Source organism: Lethenteron reissneri, chromosome 45, assembly GCF_015708825.2.
Source record: "Lethenteron reissneri isolate LAM-NWPU_2019-01 chromosome 45, ASM1570882v1, whole genome shotgun sequence".
In the NCBI taxonomy this organism is placed as follows: domain Eukaryota; kingdom Metazoa; phylum Chordata; class Hyperoartia; order Petromyzontiformes; family Petromyzontidae; genus Lethenteron; species Lethenteron reissneri.
In genome coordinates this window covers 7,280,839-7,299,874 of record NC_083823.1, presented here as the reverse complement: position 1 = coordinate 7,299,874, position 19,036 = coordinate 7,280,839, and the positions used below count along the sequence as shown (strand labels likewise).

Sequence of the window (19,036 nt, the reverse complement as noted above, 5' to 3'; positions counted from 1 at the left end):
AAGTATACCAAGTTTGCAGTCGATACCACATTGGGAAGTGGGTTAAAATTGAGTTACAAGATTTGAGGATACAACAACAGACAGAGTGAGTTAATAGAAAGCGTGTAATATAAAGCTCTCCATAGCTAAGTGAGCCCTACCTGGTAAGATAAAAAAAATATGAGAATAGGTTTTCCCCTTTTTTCTGGCAACAAAACAGCTGTGTTAAGATGTTAAAACACCAAACTGAAACCTTTTACAAGGAATCATGTCTGCATTAACCACAATACTTGTAGTCAGAATGCAAACAATAAACGTACTCTGATAATAATATATGCATTGCCCTTGAAACTGATTGGTCCACACCAGAGACAACTTTCTTTTGAGCCTCGTCTCAAACCGGTGTTAGACCAGAGGACGCCAAAAGGCATTAACCACAATACTTGACCACAAGCATTGTGGTTAATGCAGACATGATTCCTTGTAAAAGTTTTCAGTTTGGTGTTTTAACATCTTAACACCTGTTTTGTTGCCAGCAAAAGGGGGAAAACCCATTCTCATATTTTGGTACTGGCAAAGGAGGTCGCATGATAAATAAAATAGTTAGTTATAGTTAATAGGTTACATGCCACGTGTGTGGCCACCCTTGACGGGCCCACACTGAAGACGCTGTCCTCCGCTGTCCCCCGAGGTGCCGGCTCTCATGCTCCCCACATTGCACCCCACCACCCCCCTCTAGGAGGATGACGGCCGTGGCGCCGGGCCTGCTGCTGCTGCTGCTCACCCTCACCCTGTGTGACTCCACGGGGCCTGCACATGCAGGTGAGCAGCCTCACCCACTCACTCACTCACCCACCCACTCACTCACCCACTTACTCACTCACTCACCCATCCACTCACTCACTCACCCACTCACTCACCCACCAACTCACTCACCCACTCACCCACTCACTCACTCACTCACTCACCCACTCACTCACCCACTCACCCACTCACTCACTCACCCATTCACTCATTCACTCACTCACTAACCCACCCACTCACTCACTCACTCACCCACTCACCCACTCACCCACTCACTCACTTACCCACTCACTCACCCACCCACTCACTAACTTACCCACTCACCAATTCACAGTCACCTACTTACATAACTACAACAACCGCCATTGGCTACTAAGTGGCGGTGACGTCACCATGTGCACTAACCGCTACATTACCCCTTCCCCCCCACGATAAATAAAGCTACGCAAGTTCCAACCGCTAAACGTAGCGACGTGGCCCTCCCCTTGGCAGAGAGGACGCGGGCCCCGAGCGGGCTGCATGTGCTGCCCCCAGAGTACCCCATGCAGCTCCGCCTGCGGTGGGAGCCTGCCGGCAACGCGTCCCAGCCGGAGGGCGCCCTCGTCAACTACGCCCTGCAGATCTTCCACTACTCCGCCAGCAAGAGGAAGGAGGTACGACGGCGCCACGCGGCCCGCACGGCCCCCTCTGCTCGCACGGAGGGGTCACGGCCACCCCGAGTGAACGTTGTGCCAACATTGGAGTGTGGCCGGAAACCGCAGGCTGGACAACGTTTCAAGGCCAGCGGCTCCAAATATTCATAAGTTTAGGAACTCGACGCCAATGTCGAGGTCTGCTGCTGGCTGCGACGAGAGGGCTTCAGGAGAGAGAGAGAGAGTTCATGTCGTTTTGCTGTTCCTCCTCCCTTGTTGAAGGAGCGCAGACTACGGTGGGTTACTGTATAGTTCATAGTGACGAAAGAGGGTGGTCCTCCAACACTGTCACAGTCTTCTTTCTGTTGGGCTTGAGTCAGTGCCAGGTGGATTATTGGTGTTTAATTAGCCCTGGTGATGGACCACAATTGAGCGGCCAACTCTCTCGTCAGCGTGAGTGTTTGAGCCACGAGCCACATTTCGTTTATGGAGAAGAGGCCATTGCTCAGAATGTAGCCGGATGGCGGTGGAGGTGGCGGTGGTGGTGGTGGCGGTGGAGGTGGCGGTGGCGGTGGTGGTGGCGGTGGCGCTGGAGGTGGCGGTGGCGGTGGTAGTGGAGGTGGTGGCGGTGGTAGTGGAGGTGGTAGTGGAGGTGGTAGTGGAGGTGGTGGAGGTGGCGGCGGTGGAGGTGGTAGTGGAGGTGGTAGTGGAGGTGGTGGCGGTGGTGGCGGTGGAGGTGGTGGAGGTGGTGGCGGTGGAGGTGGTGGCGGTGGAGGTGGTAGTGGAGGTGGCGGTGGAGGTGGCGGTGGTGGTGGTGGTAGTGGAGGTGGTTGTGGCGGTGGTAGTGGAGGTGGAAGTGGAGGTGGTAGTGGAGGTGGTAGTGGAGGTGGTGGCGGTGGAGGTGGTAGTGGAGGTGGAGGTGGTAGTGGGGGTGGAGGTGGAGGTGGTAGTGGAGGTGGTGGCGGTGGAGGAGGTGGAGGTGGTAGTGGGGGTGGAGGTGGTAGTGGTGGTGGTAGTGGAGGTGGTAGTGGAGGTGGTAGTGGAGGTGGTGGCGGTGGGGGTGGTAGTGGAGGTGGTAGTGGAGGTGGAGGCAGTGGAGATGGTTGTGGAGGTGGTAGTCGAGGTGGTGGTAGTGGAGTTGGTGGCGGTGGGGGTGGAGGTGGTAGTGGAGGTGGTAGTGGAGGTGGTAGTGGAGGTGGTAGTGGAGGTGGTGGCGGTGGAGGTGCCGGCTTCGCGGCTGCCTGCAGTAATCCAGCACTATGGAGGCAGCAGCGAGCTGGGTTGGTGAATCGCGCAAATATTGCAAAATCCCCGTCCTGTGGGGGGTGTGGAGGAGCTGTGCCCTGGCTCGCCAGCAGAAGATAGTGCAGCATAATGTCGACTCAACTCGTTCCCTTAGATTTCGCTTTAAAGCTTTCGTGACTGCAGGGATTCATCTTCTTGGTTCTTTCGGTAAAGTCACGTAGAAAGAAAATAATAAAATAATAAAAATAAAACATAATAAAATAATTCTCACGACGTTTCGGCCACAACGCAAGCAGCCATCCTCAGGTGAAGACCAGGTCTGTCGGGGAGACAGCATTTGAAATTCAGACGCTGTCTTTTTATTATGTTTTATTTTTATTATTTTATTACTTCCCTTCTACGTGACTTTACCGAAAGAATCAAGAAGATCGTTCCCTTAGTATGGAATAAAATATTTCTCCCCCCCCCCCCCCCCCCCGCATGTAAGCACTCATTAATTGGCCGGTAACACCGACATAGAGGACTGCAGAGCTTGGGCAAATTGTTGGTAGCGCCGCATCACCCACACGGCTGCTGCCTTTCCGCTGCTCGTCCATTGTTGCCCTTCTCACCTCTGAGTCGTCCTCTCTTTCTCTTGAAGAGTGTGCGAACACCGCGCGATGGCGCTGCGTCACAAGTCGTCTGCAGATCGATTCCAACGTCATCGAACGTCTGTCCCTGCGCCTCCGTCGTTCATGCAGGGGGCTTGTGGGTTTGCAGCGCCCCCTGCATGAAAACGACGGAAAGTGCAGCGTTCATCACAGATAAAGTTGTGCGCTGATATAAGAGTATGATATAGTTATATAACAAAATTATATTATAATAATTCTGAAGGCCTCACACACGCACAGTGTGATTGCCGGATGTGTGTGTGGTTGAGGCCTCCCGCACTTCGCAGGGGCTAACCGAGGTCCTCCCCCCCCCCCCACCCGCGCTGCTCACAGCTGCAGTGCATCCTGACGCCGCTGACCAACTACACCAACTCCCAGTTCAGTGCCGTCGCCGCGTGGGCGCGTGTCGGCGTCGTCTCGTGGCACGCCGACGCTTGCACCAACTCGAGCCAGCGGCACAGCAACTGGAGCGAGCCCGTGGACATCTCCTCCCCGCGGGGTGAGCGGCAATCAAACAAATAGACGGGAAAGACAAAGATCCCCCAGTGCTGTTAGCGAGCACCGATGAAGGCCGGCACGGCACACGGGGAGGTGGGTGGCCAGCACCAGGCCCGGCCGCCTTTGTCTCCACAACGATGGCGCTGTTTACACACCGCACCAGGTACTCGTTTGAGGCTGCGTCGACCTAGGAGAGGCCCAGGACCGGTTCAGATAATCGTCGCTGGCGTTGGTGGCCGTCAGCGGGAATCAAAATCGGGTCGCCGGCTTGGTAGCACAGCACGCTAGCGACTGCCCCGCTCCCAGCACTAAACAGACACAACAACAACCGCCATTCGCCACTAAGTGGCGGTGAAATCACCACGATGCTTGTGCCAGGCCATGTGCACCTCGAGGCCACGTTAAGTATCGAACGCCCGCTGGTAGGAGGTGACGGGGCAGACCCAGGTGCCACGGGTCGACTGACTGAGATGACTGAGATGACTGGCTGATGCACCACCTGTGCCCCCTACTGTGCCAACAGACACGCACTCTCACTCACGCACACAGACACGACAGACACCTGTTTAGCCTGGCAGACTGTTCAGGTCACCGCCAGGGTGGCACACAGGGGGGGGGTGGGGGGGGTGGCCAGCACCACATCCATTCACGGCCGCATTTGGACCCCGGGATTAGGTCGGCGTTGTTGACCCTCGGCCGCTTGTTGAAGGAGCCTGGGGTAAGGTTGTCAGGGTAAGGATGTTGAACCTTGACGGCGGGGAATGTGACGGAAAGTAGTGACAGCTTCTATGTAAGCTTCGAGAGGTAGGAGGTCGTGATCGGGTGGGACGCGTGTGTCGGGTGGTGGAGGGCGGGTGACCCACAGGGAAGTGGGGTGGAAGAGCGGAGTTTGAAGGTCGTGTGTCGACTGTGGGACAGCTGTGAGGTTTGCTCAGCAGGAAGCAGATGGCGATCGTGTGTTGTGGCATGCAGCATGTACAGTACAACAAGTGGACTGTGCAGCATGTACAGTACAACAAGTGGACTGTGCAGCATATACAGTACAAGTGGACTGTGCAGCATATACATTACAAGTGCACTGTGCAGCATATACAGTACAAGTGGACTGTGCAGCATATACAGTACAAGTGCACTGTGCAGCATATACAGTACAAGTGGACTGTGCTGCATATACAGTACAAGTGGACTGTGCTGCATATACAGTACATGTGGACTGTGCAGCATATACAGTACAGGTGGACTGTGCAGCATATACAGTACACATGGGCTGTGCAGCATATACAGTACTACAAGTGAACTGTGCAGCATGTACAGTACATGTGGGCTGTGCAGCATGTACAGTACTACATATGGACTGTGCAGCATGTACAGTACTACAAGTGGACTGTGCAGAATGCACAGTACATGTGGACTGTGCAGCATGTACAGCACAACAAGTGCACTGTGCAGCATGTACAGTACATGTGGCCCGCTCACTATTTTTCGACGTGGAGTTGAGGATCTTCGAAGCGTCAGCGTGTAGAGCCGAAACATGAACCCCGCGTGTCCCGGAAAATGGACCTCGTTATGTAAACCGCGTGCAGCCAAACGCGCGTTTGGGCAAGGTTTGACTGTACTACTAATATAACTATACTCTTTGGTTCTTTCGGTAAAGTCACGTAGGTATAAAATAAAATAAATCACGACGTTTCAGGTGGGAAAGCATGGTCTGCTGCTGAGGTAGACTGTTGTAAAAGGTTTGAAATGTGTGTAGCCCAAGGGTCATAAAGAATTGGCCGGGGCTAGTGATGTTAATGTGAGAAATTATCATGTAACTTAAGGAAACCTTAAGTTGGTTATGAGTTCTGGGATGCAGGGCGATCATCTCTCAGTATTTTGGGGCTATAAGGTATCGTGAGATGTTCATGCAGAGGTTGTCATGTGTCACGTGTGTGTGTGTGTCCCTGCCTGTCTATACATACACCTGTGTGTGTGTGCCCCTACCTATGTCTATAGATACACCTGTGTGTGTGTGTGTGTGTCCCTGCCTGTGTCTATACATACACCTGTGTGTGTGTGTGTCCCTGCCTGTGTCTATACATACACCTGTGTGTGTGTGTGTCCCTGCCTGTGTCTATACATACACCTGTGTGTGTGTGTCCCTGCCTGTGTCTATACATACACCTGTGTGTGTGTGTGTCCCTACCTATGTCTATACATACACCTGTGTGTGTGCGTGGGTGCACCTTTGCGTGAGTCATAAGGAGGGGGGTTTGTGCAGTGGTTAGCCTGCTGTGCTACGAACCCGGTGACCCGGGTTTCATTCCCGCTCACGGCCAACACCAGTGACGATTATCTTAACTTGTCCTGGGCCTCCCCTAGGTCGATTCGGCCTCAAATGAGTACCTGGTGCGGTGTGTAAAACATCGCCACTGGGGAGACAAAGGCGGCCGGGCGTGGTGCTGGCCACCCACCCCCTCGTGTACCGTTCCGGCCTTCGTAGCTGCTCGCTAACGGCACTTGCTCCAACAGTCTGTGAAGGCTACACGGGGGGTCTTTGTCTTTGTGTGACTGCATGTGCGTGTGTGCGCGTATCCAGGACTGTCGGGCAGTGCTGCGAGCGGCGTGCGCTGTGCGCTGCTCACTGGGGCTGCGGGGACGATGGAGTGCACGTGGACACGGGGACTCAACGCCAGCGCCGACACCGAGTACTCGCTCTACTACTGGTAGGCCTCCAGCCACCCCCACTCCTCGCCGCCACCACACCCACCGCGCATTCACACCGCCACCACACCCACCGCACATTCACACCGCCACCACACCCACCACGCGCATTCACACCACCACCACACCCACCGCGCATTCACACCGCCACCACACCCACCACGCATTCACACCACCACCACACCCACCGCACATTCACACCGGTACCGGACGTACGCACCTCGCACCCGCAGAGCAGAGTTCTGCTAATTCACGCCATGGCCATCCGCAACGGAGACTCGCACCCAAGGATGCGCGCGTCTCTGTTGTGCGCTCAGAACGAGTCACGTGGCCGGCAGAAAACGGCACCCGATCAAAATTGCGATGAGAGCGTGATGCATATCTTGAATTGGGCAAGATTCATTTTTTATGAGAGTTTGGCAAAAAGAGGCGATGGGAGGGAGTTACAAATTGGAGCATTGCGAGGGAAAAAAGCAGTGACACACCCAGCATGTCGTACGGGCGGAAGAATCGATTGAGTGAGGTTCACAGGTGTAGCGGTGACCTTGGCAGCAGTGATAGAAGAGCTATAAGGAGGCAACTGACCGCCGGTGAGCGAGCGAGTGACCCAAGTGAATCGGCAAGTACCGGATCACCGATCGGCCAGACTGCAGCAGCGACGTTGGAACCGAGAGCTCCCTGAGGCCCGGACGTGGCGGCAGCGTCGCGGTGGCTACGAGATGTTAACTACCTCGCCTGGTGTACAGGAGGTCGTGAGTTCGTCCCCGACCCTAACGCCTGCTGTATGTTTGGAGTTTGCGTGTGTCTCGCCCAATGCTCACGTGGATTTTCCCCCTCCACATTTACAAAGAATAAGTCGAGATAGTTGCTCGGATCGAATCGCCCTCTCCCTCCCCCCCCCCGCGTGTCGTGACGAGCCAGGCACAGCACCCTCAACGCCACGCGCCGGTGCGTCCCGTGCACTCACGAGAGGCTCACGGCTGCCGACGCCGACACCGCCACCGAGCTTTGTCACCACTCGGGCAGGGGGGCCGGGCACGGGAAGAAGGCCGTGACGAAACAGCGGAAAACTCGGCCTGGAATTTCGTCCGGGACGTGGAGCACGACTCACGGGGCAGCAGGAGGGGCGGCCGACTCGGCAGCGGAGGCCACGGGACGGACCGCCGCGGCCTCCGCTGGAGCCGCCGTGCCGGGAGGAGGGGGGGGGGCCGCGCCGGTGCCGCAGCGCTGCTGCGTGCCGCTGGCGGACGTCCCCGAGTACCGCAGCTTCAGGATCCTCGTCAACGGCACGAGCGCCCACCACGACGTGACGCCGTTCTACTGCCCGCTGCCCGTGGAATCGCTGGGTGAGCGACCTCGACCTCTGCGGCGCATGAGGACGCGCGCGCGTGTGTGCGTGTGTGTGTGTATGCGTGTGTGTGTGCGTGTGTGCGTGTGCGTGTGTGCGTGTGCGCGTGTGCGTGTGTGTGTGTGCGTGTGTGTGCGTGTGTGCGTGTGCGTGTGTGTGCGTGTGTGCGTGTGTGTGTGTGCGTGTGTGCGTGTGCGTGTGTGTGTGTGCGTGCGCTGCTGCTGAGACTGGAGCGTGCCACTAAGAGGTGGGGCCTTACCATCAGCCCCACCAAAACCAAGCACCTGCCTGGGTATTTTGTACCATCGGACACTCCACCCCCACAACTCCCAATTGGTGATGGGGCAGTTGTGGAGAGAGTGGAGAGTTTCCCATACCTGGGCAGTGTGCTTATGACCGGCTCCAGTCTATCAGCAGAGGTCTCACTCCGAATCAGTCGAGCGGCAATATCTTTTCATCGGTTGTGTAACGCTGTGTGGAAGCTACCTGGTCTGTCGCTCCGCACGAAGCTTCAGGTCTTCTCGGCCACGGTCATTCCCTCCCTTCTCTACGCTTGCGAGACGTGGACCCCCCTGGTGGAGCATCTTCGCCGGTTGGAAACATTTAGGCTGGCCTGCCTACGGTCCATCCTGGGTTTAACCAGGCTGGATTGTGTGAGGAGCTCACAAATCCTTGAAAGATCTGGGCAAAGTCCCATCAGTGAGCTCCTCCGGCAGGCAAGGCTGCGTTGGCTGGGTCATGTAGCCCGCATGCCCAGCCACCGCATGCCTAAACAGCTTTTGTTCGGCCGGATCGAGGGGGCTAGACGGGCGCGGCACGGGCTGGAGAAGAGATGGAGTGATGTGGTACAGGAGGACGTGGAGCTGAGTGGACTTGCCGATGACTGGTACCAGCGGTGTCAAGATCGGCCTCAGTGGAGGAGGCTCGTGAAGGACGCTACTGGGCAGTTGGAGGCAGTCGCCCTCCAACAACAACGGAGGGCGGAGGAGCGACGCTCACAACAACGAGCGGAGCGCCGGGTGGCTAAAGCACAGCAAGTTGGCACAGTAGGGGGCACAGGTGGTGCATCAGCCAGTCATCTCGGTCATCTCGGTCAGTCGACCAGTGGCACCTGGGTCTGCCCCGTGACCTCCTGCCAGCGGGCTTTCGACACTTCACGTGGCCTCAAGGTGCACTTGGCCTGGCACAAGCATCGTGGTGACGTCACCGCCACTTAGTGGCGAATGGCGGTTGTTGTTGTTGTTGTGTGTGTATGCGTGTAGTGTAGCGGTTATCGCGCTGCGCTATGAACCTGGCAACCCGGGTTCGATTCCCGCTCACGGCTAACACCAGGGACGATTATTTTAACCGGTCCTGGGCCTCCCCTAGGTCGACTCCGCCTCAAATGAGTACCTGGTGCGGTGTGTAAACATCGCCACTAGGGAGACAAAGGCCGGTCGGTCATGGTGCTGGCCACCCACCCCCTCGTGTAACGTTCCGGCCTTCATAGGTGCTCGCTAACAGCACTTGCCCCTACAGTCTGTTAGGGCTATACGGGGGATCTTTGTTTGTGTGCATGTGTGCGCGCGTGTGCGCACGTGTGCGCACGTGCATGTGTGTGCGCGCACGGTGGTGGAGGTGGTGGTGCTCGTGGTGGATGCAATGCTGTGCAGGTACACACCTCATGCCTGCTCTGGGTGGAATTGTCAGCGCGCTGGACTTTCCCTTGAGAGGTGGCCCATTCTATTTCCTGGCCTGGCATTTGAAACATCGCGTGCAAATTTTTTCAATCCTCCCACCCCTGTTCGCCCAGCGACACTCACACACACGCACACACAGTGTATATATGGGGCCGTCCATAAATGACGTCACACACCTAGGGGGGGGGGGTCAGACATTTGTGACGATGTGTAACGAGGGGGGGTGGGGGTTTGAGAAATGTGACGTCACATAAAAATGCGCAACTTTAAATAAATATAGACAACACGTTCTACTTAATTAAATAGACTTTTTAATAAATGTTTTCTCCTACAACATCAGAGTGCAGCACCACATTTAATACACACTACAATGACAATAGTTTAAAGCGATTTGAAGCATGTTTTATTTTGGGGGGGGGAGCTTTGTGACGTCATATTTGAGGGGGGGGTCTGACTTTTTGTGACGCCGTGTGACGAGGGGTGGGGGGGTTAAAATCAGCGCCCCTTTAAGCCAGTGTGCCTCAGCGGCCGTGCTTGAGTGGCGGGTGGTAGCATGCGTGTGTGCGCGTGTGTGCGTGTGTGTGCGTGTGTGTGCGTGCGTGTGCGCGTGTGTGCGCGCGTGTGCGCGTGTGTGCGCGTGTGTGCGCGTGTGTGTGCGTGTCTGCCGTTTGCTCTCCTGCAGTGAAGCCGGACCCCCCGTCTGAGTTGCACGTGCACCTCAACGGGAGCAGCCTGCTGGTGAAGTGGGATCCTCTGCCGGGGTACCAGCGCCACCAGTCCACGTGCTACCAGACGGACATGCGGATCCACAGCGTGCCGCAGGATATGAGTACCGTCGGTGGGGGTGGCGGTGGGCACTACAAGGATGTGAGTGTCGTCGGTGGTGGTGGTAGCGGTGGTGGCGGTGGTAGCTGTGGTGGTGGTGGTGGTGGTAGCGGTGGTGGTGGCGGTGGTAGCTGTGGTGGTGGTGGTGGTAGCGGTGGTGGTGGCGGTGGGCACTACGGGGATGTGAGTGTCGTCGGTGGTGGTAGCGGTGGTGGTAGCGGTGGTGGTAGCTGTGGTGGTGGTGGTAGCGGTGGTAGCGGTGGTGGTGGCGGTGGTAGCGGTGGTGGTGGCGGTGGGCACTACGGGGATGTGAGTGTCGTCAGTGGTGGTTGTAGTGGTGGCGGTGGTGGTAGCGGTGACGGTGGGTACCACAGGGCAGCAAAACTCCACAGCACGACGCCTCGGGTTCAACCGCAGAGGACACGGCATCGTGGTACATTGTTATTTATCATTATTATTCGACGCTAGTTTACCCAGAAAAGCCTCGCCGAATCTCAAGATTCTGGTGATGTTTTTTTCGTCAAGCGTTGGGATGTTTGGGCCAACACCACCAGTTACGCTCGACAGTTACACTGTACGCTTTTGGGTTTAGCTACAGGGGAGGGGGTGACACGTGCAGAACAAAGGGCGAGGACATAGAAAGGGGACCACAGTGGCCGGGAATCGAACCCGGGCCCTTCTCGCCGCGAGGCACGGGTCTCACCGCAGCGCCACCACCCTGCCGCCCAAATGACGTGGCCGATCGGGAGAGCGAGTGTTGTCGCGTGGTGCCTACGGAGCTCTTTCATCTTCGTCGTCGCCCTTTGCCATTCTTGCGTCGATCTCTGCGGCGCAAGTCACCCACGCGTGGCTGACGGGCGCCCCGAGTGTTTGAAACCGCTCGGGTGATCTCATCGTCACGATGTTGTAAAGCGAAAGAATTGGCCCGTGAGATGTGGAGCGCTCAACGAGGATAATATAAAGAAGGTGTATAGTGGTCAAGCAAGTTCACCGTAGGTGTCTGTTTGCCCATATAAGGAGTTATGAACAGGAATTAGAATAATGATCACGATTCAGAACCCATGCTCGACCACGTGCTCGACCCAATGCTCGAACAGTGAACATGTAATCATCGTCAGACTCGATTTTTATTATTTATTACAATTCCTAAAGTCAGGAATTACTAATCGATTCCGGTGGAATTTTAGGAGTCGGTGGCATCGATTGGCAGGAAGGCAAAGGAGCAGCCCTGCAATTGCTCGCTCAAGCCGCTGCTGGCGGAAGGGCCTCCACACAAATTTCGATATCTACAGCCCCTACTGCCGACACTTTCACTCGCCACGGTCGTTCGGAGATGTTAGCTCCCTCGCCTGGTGTGCAGGAGGTCGTGGGTTTGATCCCGACCCTGACATCTGTTAATTTGGAGTTTGCGTGTCTCTCTTACTATGGTCCCGTGAATTTTTCTCCGGGTCCTCTGGTTTTGCCCCTCCACATTTAGAATCAACATCACGCGTTCAGAGTATTTGGCTGCTATAAATTCCCGCTTGATAAGCCACTTCGTTGAGCTATCATTTGTGGCCAGGTTGCTTCTGAAAAAGAGCTACATAGCTCAGTGGGGCTTACCTGGTAAAATAAAAAATAGTTTAAATAGTTTATAGTTTCGTCATATTGCATAGTAAAGCTACACTGAGGCCACCGTGCGTGCACGTGTGTGCGAGTCCCCTCCCCTAGGTTGACTCAAACGTAAAACGATTACCTGGGTGCGGTGTGTAAAACGTCGGCACTGTGGAGGCAAACGCAGCGGGGCGTGCTGTTGTGTGGGCCACACGACCCTGAGTGTGCCATTGTCCCGGCCTTCTTCTTCACACTCGCTGGTCGCTTAACCGCACTTGCCCCAACGGCGGCGGGGCGCGAGGGGGGTGAGGCGCACGTGTTGCTCGCGCGATCTGGCCCAAAAATGACACTGGTCAACACACTTTCTCTGACATAAGGTATTCCAACGGGTTTAAGGTAATTGATTCCAAATCTGGCATCAGTTTTTGTCTATCACATCAGGTTTTTGAGATATCAAATATTGCATTTTCAATAAAAACTGCAGAAGAAAAATATTAAATAAATGTGGTTATCTACATAACATGATATTATAAACACACTATCCTAAAAATACAGCACCATATTTTAACACTAAAGCAGTCACTGACTCGCAACAACTTGCAATCATAAGTGACAGAGTTAATTTCGGGTAAAATCAATGAAAATGGGGTATGCCGATAGCATAAAAATGAGATGTGATAGAGCAAATCTGAGAACAGATTTGGAATCGGCACCCTGAAATTAGTCTAAAACAGCTGCAAAAGTCCAGGCCAGAAAAAAATGATTTTTTTTTGTTGACCAGTGTTATCAATTACGAATCAAGAGCGATGCGTAATTTTCAAATAGAGGGAATTACATTGGCTTGCTGAAGTAACACTAACGGTATTCTTTGTATTGTCACCACCTCGAGTCTCTCCCCCGACTAGAATAATGCTCCGTTGACTGAACATGTTCAGGGTGGACATCTCAATTTTTCGACAATTAACGGATAATTTCTGATGAATGACGTCAAATTGCACTTTCCCCAACGGTCTCTTCATGGCTGGCTGGGCTGCTGTTGGAGGGGGTCTCTGTCTTTGTTCCCTGCAGCACCAGGAGGTGTCGGAGCCAAGGGCTTCGTGGCCGCCGCCCGAGCCCCAGGGATGCCACGCGGTGACGTTCCGCGTGAGGGCCCGGCCCGGGCGGTGCAAGGCGCACGGCGTGAGGGGTCTTTGGAGCGAGTGGAGCCCTGAGGCCCGATACATCCCCAGCCCGGCGGCCCTGCTCTGCGCGGTGCGTCGCCGTGACACGGCCGGCATACAGAAAGGAGATAACTTAATGGATGGCGCAGCTCTGATTTAGCACGGTTGGCTACGTACGGTGCGAAAGAAGTTGAACGTGCATACGAACGAACCCCACCGTCACCACCGCCACCCGCCTGACAGTTGGCGTTAGAGATGAAAAGTCATGGAGAAGTTTGTCGAGCAGTCTGTACGTTGACCTCAGTTCTGTGACTGTTTGAGTCGTTCCCGCTCACATCCTCGGACATGGTAACGTGGACAAGCCCAGCACTGGCTGTGCCCCCCCCCACCCCAAACAACCTTGTGGTTCGTTCTGTTTGGATCTCAATTAAAATTGGGTTGGGGAGGATGACATCACATGCCTAAGAGAGAGCTGTGATTGGTGAATCCCAGCTGCATCGCTCTCATGTTTAATAAACGGATGCAAAAATAAGTGAATTGATGTGCGCGTGCCAGAGATGTTGTCCACGCTGTACCGAAAATCTACAATAATGATGATGTATAACTGAAGCCGTGAAAGCTTCAGATCAATAGTATGTACACAACTGTACGGGTACTATGTGCAAGATAAAGGTAGCTAAGCACAGGCCCAAAAGGCACATAAGGGCTGCAACAAAACCGCACCATCAGAGTAGTAACGGATCGGATTTAATAGCGGTGCTTGAATTGAGCAAGGTTGTTATATGAGAGCTTCGGAGGAGACGATGGGAGGGAATTCTAGTAGTGGAGCAGTGCGATGGAAGAAGCGGAGAGAGAAGTGGTGGTGACCTGCAGTGTGCTGAGTGAGTGGGTGAGTGGGTGAGCGAGTGGATGGGTGTGAGTGAGTGGCCTCAAGGTGCACATGGCCTGGCACAAGCGTCGTGGTGACGTCACCGCCACTTAGTGGCGAATGGCGGTTGTTGTTGTTGTGTGGGTGAATGGATGAGTGCTTGGATGAGTGAGCGAGCGGGCGAGTGTATGTATGTTGAACTTCTTTCACACCGTACGTAGCCAACCGTGCTAATCGGAGGTGCGGGGGAAGGACAACAAACTAAACGCATAATTTTTTTAAAATAAATTAGTTTTCAATCTCGATTTAATAGTGCACAGCTCCACTGCCTTTATCATATGGGAAGGAAGATCATTTCAGACGGCTGCAGATGCGCATCCGAGAGCGCGCGATGCAGTGACCATCTTTATTGGATGGCCAGCCAAAAGCCGCTGCGAGGATGAGCGGAGTTCGCATGGTGGTTTATGTTCCTTGACGAGATCTCCAAGGTTTTGTGGTTCATTTGTAGCAAGCACTTTGTGTGTAATGAGTGCGACCTTAACTTTTAACGTTAACGGTACATGGTGCTGTTAATGTACGGCGATAAGAACAGGGTTGGTGGAATATCATGAAGTGTCAATGTGCCTTGTGAGCAGAGGTCGCAACCGGGTACCCGATACCCGTACCCTACCCGATACCCAGCAACCCGTACCCATACCCGGCCGGGTACGGGTACGGGTAGCCGTTTGCGACCCTGGTGCGGCTGGGTACGGGTATGGGTAAGGAATCTAAACCCGTTTGCAACCTCTGCTTGTGAGCCGCCAGAGGCTTTTGGTGAACCGGAACTGTGCCCGTTGCCCCGTTCGTCGCGACAGGACGCGCACGGAGACGGCAACGCGACGGGTCATCGGACTCGGGTCGCCGAGTACCCGGAGCCCCGTGGGGCCCTGGGCGGCCAGGAGCCCCAGCCTCTCGCCTGGTTCCTCGCCAGTGGCCTCGTCGCGCTCAGCGTCGTGGTGCTGGCCCTGGTGTTCGTGTACAAGAGCCAACGGTAGCGCCCTCCTACTGCAAGCACACACACGCACACTCCACACAGTGCGAGAGTGTGTGTTACTGCAAGCACACACACACTACATACAGTGTGAGTGTGTGTGTGACTGCAAGCGCACACACGCACACTCCACACAGTGTGAGTGTGTGTGTGACTGCAAGCGCACACACGCACACTCCACACAGTGCGAGTGTGTGTGTTACTGCAAGCACACACACACTACACACAGTGTGAGTGTGTGTGTGACTGTAAGCGCACACACGCACACTCCACACAGTGTGAGTGTGTGTGTGTGACTGCAAGCGCACACACGCACACTCCACACAGTGCGAGTGTGTGTGTGGCTGCAAGCGCACACACGCACACTCCACACAGTGTGAGTGTGTGTGTGACTGCAAGCGCACACACGCACACTCCACACAGTGCGAGTGTGTGTGTTACTGCAAGCACACACACACTACACACAGTGTGAGTGTGTGTGTGACTGCAAGCGCACACACGCACACTCCACACAGTGTGAGTGTGTGTGTGTGACTGCAAGCGCACACACGCACACTCCACACAGTGCGAGTGTGTGTGTGGCTGCAAGCACACACACACACTCCACACAGTGTGAGTGCGTGTGTGTGACTGCAAGCACACACACGCACTCATACACACTTAACACACTAACACACACATCGTAACACACTCACTCACACTACAACAACTGCCATTCGCCACTAAGTGGCGGTGACGTCACCACGACGCTTGTGCCAGGCCATGTGCACCTTGAGGCCACGTGAAGTGTCAAACGCCCGCTGGCAGGAGGTCACGGGGCAGACCCAGGTGCCACGGCTCGACTGACTGAGATGACCGAGATGATTGGCTGATGCACCACCTGTGCCCCCTTACTGTGCACTCACACTAACAAAGACAAAGATCCCCCGTATAGCCTTAACAGACTGTAGGGGCAAGTGCGGTTAGCGAGCACCTATGAAGGCCGGAACGGTACACGAGGGGGTGGGTGGCCAGCACCACGCCCGACCGCCTTTGTCTCCCTAGTGGCGATGTTTACACACCGCACCAGATACTCATTTGAGGCCGAGTCGACCTAGGGGAGGCCCAGGACCGGATCAGATAATCGTCACCGGTGTTGGCCGTGAGCGGGAATCAAACTCGTGTCGCCGGGTTCATAGCGCAGCGCGCTAACCGCTACACTACCGCTCCCCAACTCAAACTAACACACACACACAGTAACACACTAACACACACATAGTAACACACTAACACACACACACAGTAACACACTAACACACACACAGTAACACACTAACACACACACAGTAACACACACAGTAACACACAGTAACACACACACAGTAACACTAACACACTAACACACACACACACAGTAACACACAGTAACACACACACACAGTAACACTAACACACACTAACACACACACACAGTAACACACACTCACAGCTCAACGCTGCATCGCCCCCCACCTCCCCGCAGGCTCAGGCGCTGCCTCGTGCCCTGGGTGCCGGACCCCTCGCGCTACTTCAAGAGCCTGTTCGACGTTCACAACGGCGACTTCCAGGTGAGGGCCTGTCAGGGTTACGGCGGCGTGCGCGCTAAAAGGAAAGAGCACGGCGTCGCGTCGCTTACACTGGTCAACAAAAGCCTGGACTTTTGCAGCTATTTTAGACTAATTTCAGGGTGCTGATTCCAAATCTGATCTCAGATTTGCTCTATCACATAATTTTTAAGCTATCGGCATACCCCATTTTCATTGATTTTACCCGAAATTAACTCTGTCACTTATGATTGCAAGTTGTTGCGAGTCAGTGACGGCTTTAGTGTTAAAATATGGTGCTGTATTTTTAGGATAGTGTGTTTATAATATCATTTTATGTAGATATCCACACTCATTTTATATTGTTCTTCTGCAGTTTTTATTGAAAATGCAATATTTGATATCTCAAAAACCTGATGTGATAGACAAAAACTGATGCCAGATTTGGAATCATCTCCCCAAAATTACATTAAAACCGTTGGAATACCTTATGCCAGAAAAAGTGTGTTGACCAGTGTTATCTGCCCGTGAGACCACACGCCAGCGTTGGGTCAACGCACAACCATCTGTGCGATGACCCACCAACTCCTCTCTGCTGCCTCCAGTGCAGGACCACAGGCAGCACTGGTGCAGCAGCGTAGCCACCAACACCACCGCCCGGCGGTGTTCACGTGGCAACTTTAATTATTCCGCGGTCGAGCGGAGGAGGGTGCACGACGCACATTTAACTCGTGCGGCAATCTGACCCCCAAACATTTTTTTCACTTGTGAATCGCATCGAGTCGCGCGGTTCCTTCTCCGCTCGCCACCGCCGTGCGTCGCGCGTGCGTCCACCCATGATTCCATGTGTCCGTGCGTGCGCCCGTATGTCTGTACGTGCGTCCGTGCGTGCGTGCAGGCCTGGGCCGGCTTCCAGGCGAGTGGGAAGCCTGCGGCGCCGTCGGCTGCTGCTGCTGGTGCCGCCGGCGACGAGGCGGAGGAGGGCTCCCCGGTGCCGCTGTGCGTCCTCTCCGAGATGGTGGCGCTCAACGTCGGCGTTGGCGGCGTTGGCGGCGTTGGCGGCACTAACGGATACCTCAACCTGGAGACGGTGGGCACCGAGACGGCGCTGCTCTGGCAGCACGGGTAGTAACCGCGGCGACGGTGGGAGGGATCGCCCGGCCACGGACTCGTCGGCACGGCCGAGCGTCGTGCCGGCGGCTAGCGGCGTGGGTTGACTGCCGCCCCCCCGGCAGTGACGTCTGTGGGAGGAGGAGCCTGGCGCCTAGGCCCGGGCAGGTGACCCCCCGGCCCCAAACACACGCGTCTTAGTCCAGCCTCGGCACCCCCCCCCCCCCACCACCTAAAGCGAATGATTAGATAACGAGTGTGCACGTCAGTATCGGTATCTCATTGTCAGCGATGATCTGTGTGCTCTGTGGTTGTCTCCTTGGCTCCTCTCTCTGTCTCCTTGTCTGTCTGCAATGTCGCTGTGTCCCTCCACGTCCCTCCACGTCCCTCCATCCCTCCATCCCTGTGTTTCTCTCCTTGCCTCTCTGTGTCTCGCTACGTGTGCCTCAACAACATCTTGGAGTACCAAGATGTTGTTGTTGGCAGGAGCGCTCCCTTCTCAACTACGGAGTGTCGCGTTCAACGCAAAAGAGAAGCAACACGATGCTTGGATGTTGTCTGCCGGCCAAGTCGCCCTTGACAAAAAGCTTCTTTGCTTTTCGTGCTTTACTCGGGGGAGACATTCAACTGAACTTCTGAAAGACGTCATTCGTCGCTGTGGAGCATTACGGGTCGAAGCGTATCGAAGCACAACTCCGTCCGACAATCTTGAAGCTGCATTCGTTCTACAGTTTACCTGCTGCATGCTGCTGCTATACATTTACGACGTTTTGAAATCGCAGAAATGTGTATACATAGCCAGGCGGGGTAGGGGGCCCACTACATGGGGAGGTGCGGGGGGGGGGGGGGGGCACGTGGTTCGCTGCAAATGCCCAGCAGCTGTGACCCCCCCCCCCATCACCACCTCGACCTCGCCGTGGCTGGAGATGCCACTGCTGTTAGCACCGGGACAAGGAATGGCTTTTACCACCCACCCCACCCCCCGCCCTGATCTTACCTCATCCTGCCCAAATGTATATACCTCTCTACTGTGTATATATATATTTACATACTGTATGACTGTTCTTCTTGGTTCTTTTGGTAAAGTCACGTTGAATGGAAATAATAAAATAATAAAAATAAAACAATAAAATACAATTCTCACGACGTTTCGGCCACAACGCAAGCAGCCGTCCTCAGGTGGAGAGCAGGTCTGTCGAGTAGACAGCGTCTGAATGGAATTCAGAATGCTGTGGAATGGAATTCAGACGCTGTCTTCCCGACAGACTTGTTCACCTGAGTACGGCTGCTTGCGTTGTGGCCGAAACGTCGTGAGAATTATTTTATTATGTTTTATTTTTTATTTTATTA

At 54.8% G+C, this 19,036-nt stretch overlaps 1 protein-coding gene across 1 annotated transcript in view; it reads left to right on the top strand.

Annotated features, from left to right (window-relative positions):
• The window catches only part of LOC133353945 (uncharacterized), a 37,138-nt gene extending 18,367 nt beyond the window's left edge, over positions 1-18,771 (top strand). Inside the window, exons 2-11 of the mRNA XM_061570473.1 lie at positions 719-801; positions 1,276-1,436; positions 3,644-3,809; positions 6,387-6,513; positions 7,433-7,857; positions 10,221-10,405; positions 13,025-13,207; positions 14,839-15,014; positions 16,516-16,600; positions 17,475-18,771. Of these exons, the coding sequence (XP_061426457.1) occupies positions 723-801; positions 1,276-1,436; positions 3,644-3,809; positions 6,387-6,513; positions 7,433-7,857; positions 10,221-10,405; positions 13,025-13,207; positions 14,839-15,014; positions 16,516-16,600; positions 17,475-17,705 (1,818 nt within the window). The 5' untranslated portion in view covers positions 719-722 and the 3' untranslated portion in view covers positions 17,706-18,771. The remainder of the gene's footprint in view (positions 1-718; positions 802-1,275; positions 1,437-3,643; positions 3,810-6,386; positions 6,514-7,432; positions 7,858-10,220; positions 10,406-13,024; positions 13,208-14,838; positions 15,015-16,515; positions 16,601-17,474) is intronic.
• Positions 18,772-19,036: the final 265 nt, after the last annotated feature.